The sequence below is a fragment of the Gouania willdenowi genome, unplaced genomic scaffold (genome assembly GCF_900634775.1).
Source record: "Gouania willdenowi unplaced genomic scaffold, fGouWil2.1 scaffold_348_arrow_ctg1, whole genome shotgun sequence".
In the NCBI taxonomy this organism is placed as follows: Eukaryota; Metazoa; Chordata; class Actinopteri; order Blenniiformes; family Gobiesocidae; genus Gouania; species Gouania willdenowi.
Window position 1 is genome coordinate 18100 of NW_021145111.1, and position 13339 is coordinate 31438.

Consider the following 13339-nt stretch of genomic DNA (forward strand, 5'->3'; position numbering starts at 1 on the left):
CCGCACGTGAACAGTGCATCCTTTCCAACAACTTGAAAGTAAAGCTAATATTCATGTCAACTCAACAGAATTTAAAGTCTAAGTACACAAAAAATCCAAATTGTGCATTAAGACCTGCAGTTTGAATGTAGTGCTAGAGTAATTAAAACACAACCAGTCAGAGCAGCCCCACCCCACAGCGCTGTGAAGTTCTGCATGGGGCCGTCAATCAATGGTCACTGAGGGGAGTGAGGGGAGGAAACCTGTCCCTCCTCCCTTCGTTTATAGGAGGGGCGGGGCCAACAGTGACGGTTAGTGATGTCACTAATCCAAAAAGACATCACTGTTCTAATCTCAGCCAATAGCAAAATGAAATTGTAATAGTGGCGTTCAACCCATAGAGGGCATTGACTGACATTTTACAGCTAAGAAACGCTACATTTAAATACTTAGGCTAAAATGTGAAGGGTGGGACTAGGATCAATATTACTTCATATCTAATCATAAATGTATTCAGCAGAAAAAAGGTGCTTTAAGGTGAACTTACGCTTTAAACAGGAGGTTCACAACAAATGGACTGGGGCCAAAAGTGAATCACTGATAAATGCGTTATGATTATGTTACAGGTGGTAGTAATAATTTAGTACGTAGATACATCAGGGCAGTGTTTTTCTGTATTTTCCAACAAATTTATGTGTTTTTTTCCATGCACAATGTATACCTTCAGGGTTTTTTTCTAATGGAAAATTCAGATAAATTAAAAAAGAATTTCCAATTTCAGTTGAAGCCTGTAATTAAAGTACCATTGACCTAAAAGTGATGTTACAGTTGGCATGCTAGTTCACACTACATCTGACTTCTTCTCATTCATCTTAGTCCATTCTTATTCCAAAACTCACACCCTTTCAAAATAAAACTCTCCTCTATTCCTATCTGAGCAGCACTTCTTACCATGTGGACAGTGAAAAAGTCCTGACGGTTCAGCATGGGAAGAAAGTAGGACCAGGCGGTGTTTTTGGTCTTTTTGGCATAGTCGAAGAAAATGCTCACCCTCTGAGGGTTTTCCTGGAACAAGAGCAGAAATCAATGTAAAGCACTTAAAGCAAAATGGCTGCAGTTACACAATCAGAGCAAAAGTGACTCACAGCACCTCAGGATTAGTGCCTTTCAAAATCAACTATCACTTTCTTTAAAGACCTGACAAATGGTTAAAATGTGATTTCTTAACAGACAGAAAATGCTTTTTGTGGAACATCCATTACTTTAGACTTTGGCTTTTTTGAAAAACAGCTTTTCGAGTGACAAGGCAGACACAGACATAGAGCCTCTTCGTTCTTCACTCATGACACAAAACTAGAAAAAAACAGGCTTTAGTTAACTCAGAAAAATAAAGACCAGGCTGAAATTCTACCATTAAATAAGATCATTACATTACATTTGTCCAAATTCACGGCACAACAGATAACTTTATTTGAACTGATACGCCATAAATCTACAGTCTTCTATTGCTAATCAGCAGTGCCATGGACAAATATGTATACTAGGGTCGGGGTCAATTATAATTGTAATCGCATAATTGATAATCAATTACAATTATGACATAATTATAAATGTAATTGAAAATATATATTGCTGTTGTAAACATAATTGAATTGTAACTTTGTTCAGATAATTGACTTTGTAATTATAAAAACAAAATTCTATAAAAACTGTAAATTACATGATAATTAAATCTGAGGAATCATATTACAGTTCTATGACTTACAGATAGAAAGATAATTATTAAAATAGGTTTCATCTGAAGTTTATCTGTCAGTTCTCTTGTGGATCATTTTACCATTAAAAAAAAAATGTATATCAAGGAGTATACTGAGATATATTAAATACTAAAAATATTAAAACCAATATTTTCATGAATTAGAAAGCCTCACTAGGTAACCAAGCAATGAGAAACAAATTAGATGATAGATTATATGTTTTTACTGTATTTAACAACAACATTAAAGGTAGGGTAGGCCATTTTCGAAAGCTAACATGATTTTGAATGTAGTCTCCCCGATGGCTCCGCCTTCACCCCCCTCCCCCCCGTGCTCCGTCTCACTCACATGCATGCACACAGCTGCTGCAGAAGAGGAGCTCAGCATATCACTTGTAATGTGTAGAAATTTCGTTGTCTCATTCAGCAGTAAGTAAACAATAAACTTTATCATTATATATGTTAAAAAACGTGACTGTTATAACTCTGTCAGTGGTGACGCACTCAATGTGGGCTCGTGCATGCGAGGGATCAAAAACAAGCAGGGAGACGTGATTGGTTAAAAAAACGGTTGGTTTTTTTCCATTGGTCGAAGTTATTACAAGTTTACAGTTGATGGATTTTCTTCGTTCCTTTTTCAGAGCACATAAGATCTTAATTTCCGTCAGGACATAAAGACAATTTCAACCAAAAACTTAAAAAGTGTATCTGGAGAAAATCGCCTACCCTAGCTTTAATCATGGGTCAAAACTGACCCGTTATCATAAGAGATGCTAACAGAAAGCAAACACAATAGGAAGGTTACGTTGTATGGGGTTATTTATTAAAGGCTCAGTAATTCTAATTAATTTTAATTGAACTTCAGTAATTGAGAACGTAATTGTAATTTACTTTCATGGGGAAAATAACAATTGTCACTTTAATTGTAATTAGAAAAAAAAATTGCTGGTCACCGTAGTCATAATTGAGTTGTAATTGTGCATGGATAATTGAAGACAGAATTGTAATTGACCGCTCCCTCTCCTTTCTACAGGCTTTCTATCAGATGTTAGAGTGATTCTGTGGGTATCTGTGTGCATTAAGTTGAGCATTAATGAGGTAAGGCACTGATGAGATGAGAAGGCCTGGCTTCAGTTTATTCAAAAGGTGTTCAATGAGGTTAAAGTCCATGTCTTCATTAGGGTACTGGAGGAAAACAAAGAAGCTTCTGTTTGCCATGTCATTGATAGTATTAAGGTTGTTTGGTATGATTGAGTTATTTAGTTTGTATATTTTGGAGAGCGCTTTCTCTTTAGCATTGGGGATACTTAGTAATTCAGTGGCTTTAGTGAGAAGATAGAGGTTAATGGTAGCATTCGGGATGCACGACTATGGCCAAAATGATAATCAAAATCATTTTTGATCAATAATGTAATCACGATTATAACCACAATTATTTATTAAATTTGTGAAAAATCTGCATTTTTATTGGACTACTTTTAAATCAAATAATACGTGTTTTTTTTTTTTTTAAATTAACCCAATAATTTTAATATAAAATATACCAAAGGCTAACTGAATAAACACAATATTACAGAGTGCAGAACCCGTATTTTAAATGTAATCTGAAAAATTGTGCAGCCCGAATTTGGACTTGATGCATGAGTGAAGTTGTAGGTTCTAACTCCTCCTTGTTGAGGGTTGAAAAACAATCCCAGAGTTCAGCTGACAGTAGCTTTAATGATCTAAATATACTGTAAATAAATATAGTATCGAAACTGAAGTGTGACCTGTGTGTTTGTTTACCTGCAGAGTGTCATCAATCAGAGTCAGGATGTACTGAACCGTCTGCTCCTTGGAGATGTGAGCCATCAGGTTCAGAAAGGTCTTTGCACACTGAGGGAGGCAGAAAAAACAACAACTGCAGCACTCGGTGCTTTCACTCTGAAAACAGGCTCAGGCTGTATAAGTGTGATTTGTGCACACATTTGTTTCTGCTTCATGCTTTAAGACAAACCTCAAATATTTCCTCTTATTACTATATTATCTCTTTGAGAACAGGGTTCTCACCAGGAATTTTTAACAGCATAGGGGCTGTGGCGCACGAGCGAGCGCCACCGACGTGGAAAATCTTGAAATTGATAACTCTCTGACGGCCAAAATTAGTGAAATAAAGCTTTGTTACTGCCTTACTTTTAGGGGTGTTCCATCTAAGGGACCTCACAATTCGATTAATCAACAATTATTACGATATTAACGATTATCACAATTTTTTATGCATCTTTTTTCTTCTTTCTCACTTTGTGGCTATTAAATACTTTTAAACAAGGTATGAGTCTGTATCCATTCATTAAAGTAACCAAACAAGTGTATCACTATTATCTTTATGTCAAATCACCAAATCCAACAGTAATCACATTACAAAATAAATAAATACATATAAAAATAACTAAAATATTAGCTTGTTCAACTAAAGAAATCTGATCTAACGCAAAAGCTTATTCAGTAAACATAAAGACTTCCAAACAAAATGTAAATGAGCAGCATAAACCCCACAAGACACTAAATATTTTGGTGTGCACAATCAAAGCAGCTTTATTAAACCTACAACATCAGCTCTCATAGCACTTGTGGAATTTGGGTTTTTAAATACATTGTGAATGGATAAAAGAATACAATGAATTATTAATGCCAGGGACTGTAAATGCTGAGACAAATGTGCAGCTGTAAGAAAAGGAGCTAGTGGTCAACATGCTTCCATTCACTGCGCTCTGCTGTACAGCGACACAGCAGTCCATGTTTCTAGCTGGGTCGGGTTGGCTGGGTGGCCGACATCACTACCGACCCCTGGCACTGACTGTTGGGTGAGGGGGCTCCGTCCCCGCCGGAGAGAGGAGAGAGTTCAGCGAGGGAACCATGTTCACGGTCCCAGTAAGCGGCGAGTTGGGTGCGGGGCGGTGCCTTCGTTGCCGGGTCCTTCCAGGCCACGGTATGTTTGAGCCTCCGCGCACAGGGGAGTCCGGACTATCCGTACTCCTCAGAGCTTGAATACAGGGTAAGCAAAGGATGCATTGCACACAGGCAGCATCGAGGAAAGCTAAAGGGCTGCAGGGGTCCTTAGAAAAAGACGGGAGCGTCAGAGCAGATCCGCCTGTATTAAATATCATAATATTAAATGTTTCTGGGTTATTCAGATTAAAAAGAGGGTTAAAATTACCCGTGCACACCTGGAAGTCCGTTTTGTGTCCATGTCTGCAACAATTATTACGATGGTACTGATTAAAGACAGAAAAAATAACAGAAAATCCCCCCTACCTTGCTGAAAACTGAACGAAGGAGAAAAATTACACCGTCGGGGGCCCCTACGCTCAACAGCACTGGCGAGAACCCTGGAGACGATTGGTCGGAAATAATGAATCCTACCTGGTTTCCCTCTCGAGTCAGGATCAGCTGCTTATCCTCGGAGTTTGCCACCTCGAACTTCTTGATGAACTCGCAGTCCTCCGCTGAGATCATCTGACTCCTGCAGGAGAATGTGACAACAGGCTGCTAAATGACATTTACACTCCACTGTATTCACTAAAGACTGAACAAGATGGAATCATTTGAACCATCAGCTCCTGTTTTTAAACTAATTAATATGAGCTCACAGGTGGTGATGCAATTACTTCACATGATTATTATATTAAAACTGGTGCCAAAAGCAGTACATTGAAACAGGAAATGTATCTGCAGACTAAATGAGGAACTGATGCAGGAAGATTTTAGACTTCCACAATGCCTTCACTTTACTCATAGAATGTTTGCAGAGAGAATTATGAATTTACAAACTTAAAATATACAAATGTATTCTTTGAAGTGAGTCGCTCTGGTAGGATTTGCTTGGCAGAAACATTTTAGGACAAATATTTAGAGACTCATTTGGAAGAAGACTTTTTTATAATTGCTAGTTAGTAATTAGTTAGTAATAAAAAAAAATGTAAAATTTAAAAAATGTAAAGAAATGAAGGCAAGAAATGCAAATGAATTAGTACAGCACTTTTCATACACAAGGCATTTCAATGTGTTTTATGATTAAAAAGTGCAGCAGAAAACATTTAACAGTTTAAAAATCAATGAAAATATATTTTTCTTAAAATCCTAAAATGAATTAGATAGTCTAGTAAAACTTATATAATTACTGGAAAAATATACAGTTGATCAAAAATAAAAAAATAAATAAATCTATTATGTTAAAAACATGCAAGGCCGTGTTCAACGTCCCTTAATTCGATAACATTTAACACTTCATTTGTGTTAACGTAAACACAACAGTTCCAGAATAAACACTCATTTATAATCACATTAAAGAACTTAAGCTACAAAATACAGATAATAACTATCTCTACTCGACAATAGCTACAGTACAAAAAGAAAACAATACAATTCGTACACTGCGTGAAAATTGAGGGGTTGCCACGTTGAGTCCCCAAATCTAAAAACATAAAGACAAAAATAAACTCACTGAAGGTAGGACTGCCAGTTGACCAGGTTGGAGCGAACCTCGGCTGCCTTTGCATCAATGATGTTGGTGGGGACTGCAGCGTCCACAGCACCACGTATATCCATCTTGGGAAATGTAACCTGGACTATTTGACTCTATGGAAAAAGAAAAAAACACCACCTGCAAGAAAAAAGACAACATCAAGATAGTGGAAAAAATGTACAGGGAAAACACAGGTTCTGTAGGGTGGTGTATATTAACATAGCAATATATGGAGATTTGTTCATACACGATATAGGATAACACAATATTCTTTGTTTTTTTTATTTTCATTCACAGCTTTAAAGAGACAACATGAAGAGAAGATGCAGTCAAACAAAAAGTGTGTGCCCTTTGCAATGACATGCAGCAGAAAAAGTCAGTGTGCGTCGAATGTTGAAAACAAGTTCTTACTAAAGGTCTGAGCAATTAAGTGCATGGCTTTAAAGGAGAAAAAGAGTGCGACAATGCAACAGGAAACAGTGGATTACAAAAAGTAAAGGTCACGTCACCAGTCTGGCTGTGTTTTGGATATTTTAAGTCAGAACGATGTCTTCATACTATTCAAGGTTGTCATCTCTACCATGTCTGGCAATATCACAAATTTTATTTTACCACCTCCGCTGCTCTCATTTGTTGGACTACAGCAGCATGAAACAGCCGCAGACATCGACATCTACCAACATGCTACAGCTTAGCACAGTGTAGAAGTCAGGATACAAGTCTTTGTTTCATGTCACAGATGTTCTGATAGAGCTGGGCAAAAAATTGATTTATCAAATTAATAAATTTGTAGATAAAACGATTTTTATTTAGTTTATTTATTGAGTTTTTTTTTTTTTTTTCCCAGCACAGTTTTTTTTTGGACTTTTTCGCCTTCCATCCTTGTGAGTTACTGTAGCACGATGTGAGCCAGCCCCCTCTTTGTTTACCCTTTGAATAGGCTATATGTGTGCCACAGGTATGTTTAATGTTTATTTCACACAATGCTGCGATGCTAAGGGAAGAGTTCATTATTTTTGTAATTGTACTGTTAGATATTATAAAATATGTAGTTATCTGATTTCTTAATCAGAAAATTGAAGCTACTGTGAAGTTGCTGTTGCACTTTTGCTTAAACCTGAGTTAAAGCTTGAAATAGTTGAATGACGGAGCCTCATTTACTTTTTATTTTGGGACTGTTCTATGCATTTTAACTCTTGAGCACAATCACAGCAATAAAGTTGCACTTTTGACAATATATCTGATGTCTGCAGTAATTTTAAGTGCATTGAAAAAAATAATTATTGAAAATCGAATCGATTTTTTTTTAAGGCAAATTCGCCCAGCCCTATGTTCTGACATCGAGTTTATTCTGATTTCAGAAATTACTTTGTTACAGAAGCTCAAGAAATATTACAAACTAGGGATGCACCAAAATGTACATTTGTGGCCGAAGCCAAATAAAATATAACCGCTTGGCCAAATACGGTTGATAAGTTTTTCACAATTTTTTTTAATAGTGCATAAATAGCCTAGAATACATTTTTAGACATGTTTTTTTTTAAGAAAGTAAATGTTTATTGAATATTCTGACATTTTTAAAATATTTTAGTAGCCTTTGCTTTTCAAAAAAAGAACAACAAAGTTCACACACATCAGCTGTTAGCACTCTGTGCTAATGCTACACCAGCCTATGCAGCGAGACCCAACATTGCTTGTGAACTGAGGAGGAAACAATGGGGTTGTTTACAGATTTGTGGCTCACAGCGCTAACAATGAACTCGGTTGAGGAATTGGACGGCTTCCAACGTTTACGCAGTGACAGAGAGCGGTAAGCGGAAAGAATCCGTGTATCATTCGTTCATTCATTTTATGAAAAACACTCATTATTTGATATATGTTTCCAAAACCAAAATGAACGGTACAGAAAACAAAAAATGGAAACGAACACCTTTATTCGTTTTCTCCATTACCGATTTGCGTTACACATTCCGCGATATCTTTAGCTTTGCAACACTTAGGAGTCTCTAAATCCTCTGACATGTGCGTGAGGAGGTTCTGTGCCCAACACCAGCGAAAGCAAAAAGGACACATTTCGGATGCACAGTTGGAAGCAGCGATCTTGTCATGCCGCACTGCCGTTAGCATAGCCGTTAGCGTCGGATGAGAGTACACTTCTGGGAGGAGGAGCTGCTGCTTCTGCTTCTCTGGTTCTACAGCAACGCGCACACTTTTCTGACTCAAAATTACTGTATGTTGTTTGATGGCATCATACGCTACTATTCGGCCTTGCTTTTAACTCAATAAAACCGAATGCGGCTTTTCTTTGTTTACAATATTCGGTTACCGAATATTCGTGCATCCCTATTACAAATGAAAAGAAGAAACACTGAATGAAGAAACGAAAGAAAAGAAAAAACAAAACATACATAATTAAGTATTAATTGTATTTGCATATTGTTACATAAACCAGTATTGCCCCAAAGCCTGAGAAGGTCATGCTGACATATTCATGTTTGCTTTATGTCTGAGAGATGTTAGTTCTACCTGAGATATGCATTAATTTCTTATTTACAAAAATACTTTGCAAATTCCCCGTGACCCTGAAAAGGAGCAAGTGGGTCAGAAAATGGATGGATGGACTTGGCACATTTTGTTTGATTAAGCCTATATTTAAGATCTAAATTATTTAGTTTTTTCATTGTTATGTTCATCTCTTTTTAAAGGTTAGAAATTACATTTAGAATAGTATTTAAATCCGGCCTTTTCCCCCTCTACCTGGTTCTTATTTTGAATAGGTTAAAAAAATAATTAATAATTATCAATATTGACTGATATGAAATACTTATATGGTGATACATTTACCAGCCATATGACCCAGCCCTAGTTGAGAACCAAGCTCTATGTTATTTTGTTCTCATTTATGAGTGAATTTGTCTCTATGTAGAAGCTTTAAAACAATCCACTGTCAAAACACTGATAGCAGATACCGCAGCACACCTTCAGAGGTCGTTGCCTTGACGTGTCAGGCCTGTTTAATGGTAAAGTGTGTCAGATTATCATAATGTCATGGCTAATCTTTGTATGACAAACGCAGTTCCTGATTTCTAGCCTTGCCTCGTGCAAAGTGATGACCAGCTTGAGCCAATGTCATTTATTACAAACAGGACCGAAGTGTGTGTGTGTGTGTGTGTGTGTGTGTGTGTGAGAGAGAGAGAGAGAGATATACATACAACTACACACGGCACAGGAAGCACAATATTCTGTAACGTGCAGTTATCCATAACACAATAAAATACGTATTAAAGTAAACATATCAATAAAACAGCTACACGCTTGTTAGCATCCTGCAGATAGAATTCAGAGGCGATGCTAACAGAAGCTAAACAGGCTAACGCAGCTTTAAGCCCCTTCAGTGCGCTGTTAAAATAAAACTCAGCTTCAGATATGAGAATAAAGACGATATAAGCTGTAGTAACGTGTGTTTAGCTAAAGATATAGCATAAATAAGGCAATAATGGAGTGAAAGTCGTCTCCTTACCCCGCTGTCTTCGCTCCTAACAGCTGACAGGCTACAACACGGAGTCACGCTCTGGTCATGTGACCGCTATCAGGTGACTTCCAGCCACTCCAACGAGCTTCAGTACACTCAGGAGCGTCGAACTCATGTTAGTTCAGGGGCCACATACGGACCAGCTTGATCTCAAGAGGGCCACAGATTGAAAACCAGCGTGAAAACCAGTAATTTCAACATTACAGCATTCTGCCCTAGTTTGCACTTTTAACGTAAAATACATAAAATACAAAATATGTAAGAAACCGACAATACCCAAGTAATAAGTGACAGATATCGGTCCGAACACTTTATATTTCCTAGATTTGTGGCCAATTTCTATTGAAAGTGTCTATTTGTACGGTTGCTGTATGGACAACCCCCAAAGTACAAGTACGTAGCATCTTAGGGTTAGGGTTAGGTTATAACCCAATATAGCAACAGTTTTTAGGGTTAGGGTTAGGTTTAGTCTTAGTCATACTTAGTCAGTTTTGTGTCCCAAACTGGCCAAATAGAGGCGCTGCATACGGTTAGAATGTCGGTATATTGATACGGCAACCGTGCGGATAGCAACTGCCATTTCTATTTAATCAAGGAAAATGATATGCAATAATTTGAGGACATTTTTTTAAAAAATTGTAAGAATTGTGAGTTTTTTCAGCTGTTTAAAATAAAAAATAAAAAAATGATGGCCATCTTGTAAAATAAGCACCGGAAAAACTGTGAGCTTTTGCAAATATTGTTGCGTTTCATTTACACAATGATTCATGTTTTCTCTCTCATTTTTATGTTCTCTTGTGGGGCAAGTTGGATGCTCCAATGGGCAAGATTTGGCCCCCGGGCCTTGAGTTTGACACATGTTGTATTAATATTATGTTATGTTACATTACACTGCTAAAACAATTATGGGGAACTCCTAATCAACACATCCTAGAACTCGATAAATGAAATATTAAAGTTGAAAATCTTTATTCATTCATTACATAGTGGATGCTCTGAGAACAAATAACACAAAAATGATCAATGAAAATCAAACACATTGTCCCATTGAGGTCTGGATTCGGAATCATGCTCAAAATAAAAGTGGAAAAATCCGATCACAGGCTGATCCACCTTCTGTGGAATTTCCTCAATACATATCAAAATGAGGCTCAGTAGTACCGTATGTGTGGCCTCTACGTGCCTGTATGCACTCCCTACAATGCCTGGATATGTTCCTGATGAGACGACACATGTTCTCCTCACAGAGTCTCTCTGATCTGATCTGAATCAAAGTGTCTTCAACTCCTGGCCAGTCTGTGGTGTGAGGCCGAGCATTAAGCACATGGTCTACAATGAGTCTGAGGATCTCATCCTGCTACCTGATTTCTGTCAGAATACCTCTAGCTAGCACATGGAGAGCCGTGCGGCCCTCCAAAGAAATACGTCCCCAGACTATCTCTGGCCCACCTCCAAACTTGTCATGCTTGAAGAATGCTCTACAACGCATCTCCAAACACTGTCACGTCTCAGTGTGAACCTGTTCTCATTCGTGAAGAGCACAAGGCCCCAATGCACCAGCATATGCAGCGAGACCCAACATCACTTGTGAACTGAGGAAACGAACAGCTTTATTCGTTTTCTTCATTACCGATTGGCCAAAGTACGTGACCCGGAAGTGAAGCGCTACACATTCCGCGATATCGTTAGCTCTGCAACACTTAGGAGTCTCTAAATCCTCCGAAATGTCCTTGAGGAGGTTCTGTGCCCAACACCAGCTAAAGCAAAAGGACACGTTTGGGATGCACAGTTGGATGCAGCGTTCTTGTCATGCTGAACTACCGTTAGCATAGCCGTTAGCGTCAAATGAGAGTACACTTCCGGGTCTCGTACTTTGGCCAATCGGTAATGGAGAAAATGAATAAAGGTGTTCATTTTCCGTTTTCTGTACCGAAGCAAAAGAGTTTGAATTTGAAAAACAAGGCATTTTCTGTTTTTTCATTTTGGTTTTGGAAACAAATATCAAATAATGAGTGTTTTATTCATTTTTTATGTTTTTGTTACATAATGAAAAACGAATGAACGAATGATACACGGATTGGAAAGGAGGAGCTGCTGCTTCTGCTGCTCTGGTTCTACAATGCCGGTGCAGTCGCCAATCTGGATGCCTCATCTTTATAGGCCTACTTGCTTTTCCTGTACACGGAATACTGGAGCCTATCCCAGTATACATAGGACGGAAGTGTGAACCCCACTTGATAGGACACCAGTCTATTCGCAGGGTTTGACAGAGACAAGTTGGGAGCCACCAGCAGGACTTCAGCCCACAATCAATCTTGTTCTCTTGCAAATACCAATAACCCTGCACTGTGCTGGGCTGTCAGCATAGGCCCCACTTGTGGACGTTGGCCCTCATGCCACCGTCACTGAGTCTGGTTCTGACAGCTTGAGCAGAAACATGTACATTAATAAACGTAAGAAACTGTTTAAATTTGACTGAAACATCAAGAGTTAGTCTTGCATTATTAACAACACTACTTCATATCAAATAAAAGTGTTTTTGGGGTTTAGTTACTCTTTAATGTTTTGGATAGTGTTATCAGGGTACATTCCAGTGGGCTCCGATTTCCTCCCGACGTTCTGCTGAAATTTTTTTTCACAAACATGCAGTCGTGCATTTTCCTCATATGAGTTTGGGAGCAGCAGCTGTAGCAAAGGAAATTTGGCGGCGTGCGCGCTCACATGAAAGGTGTGGAGATTCAATTCAATTCAACTTTATTTATATAGCGCTAATTACAACAATAAGTCATCTCTTAGCACTCATCACATAATATCAAATTGTTAAGAAAAAACTCAACAATGAACAAGCATCGGCGACGGCGGGGAGAAAAAACTCTCTTTTAACGGGAAGCAGTGCTACTCAGCGTGCGTGGCGCCGCGGCGCCACGCACCTCCCCCCCGGTGGAGAATGGAGATATGACAATGTGGGGCTGACAAACAGGAGGGAATTTTCATTTTCATGCCAATAAAGCATATAAATGCCCTTTCCAACTAAAATAGTGGTGACTACATTTAAATGTATGGACATACATTAATCCCACATGCCAGTTACTTTACATTGTTTTACAAATCTCCATCATGGATCATACACAGTAACCTTTACAATGCTGGGTGTTTGAGTTTCATTACACGCACAGTGTGACCATATGTTTCCTTGATTGGATTCATGTTGCGATGTGTTTTGATCCATCGTATTACAAGAGAATTCATCAAGAAGCAGACGCAAGCACACACGACTCTACGGCCCGTCGCCATTCTTCATCTGACTTAATGTACCTCTAAGACCTGCAGGCCTAATCTGGACTAAGCCGGTGAGACGCAGTAAAGCACAGAGGAATCAGGATTGCATCTTGGGAACATTGTCCTAATCCCCTGCTGCCCTCTCCTTTGTAAACACTCTTCTCCATGTCCGACTCACTGATGCTTCACCCCCTCCTCCTCTCTCTGTCTCTCTCAAAATGTGTTTCAGTCCAGGAGTCGGAAAAACACTGAGGAAAGATGCTGGAAATAAGGATTTTTTAATGATCCC

General features: G+C 38.4%; 1 protein-coding gene across 2 annotated transcripts in view; it reads right to left on the reverse strand.

The window, feature by feature from the left end:
* LOC114459801 (V-type proton ATPase subunit H) overlaps positions 1–13339 on the reverse strand; it is a 40592-nt gene that overhangs the window by 17839 nt on the left and 9414 nt on the right. For both annotated transcript variants that reach the window (XM_028441951.1, XM_028441952.1), the window contains exons 2-5: positions 6219–6377; positions 5138–5237; positions 3521–3610; positions 931–1044 (exon numbers count right to left, since the gene is read on the reverse strand). In XM_028441951.1, the coding sequence (XP_028297752.1) occupies positions 931–1044; positions 3521–3610; positions 5138–5237; positions 6219–6322 (408 nt within the window). In that variant the 5' untranslated portion in view covers positions 6323–6377. The remainder of the gene's footprint in view (positions 1–930; positions 1045–3520; positions 3611–5137; positions 5238–6218; positions 6378–13339) is intronic.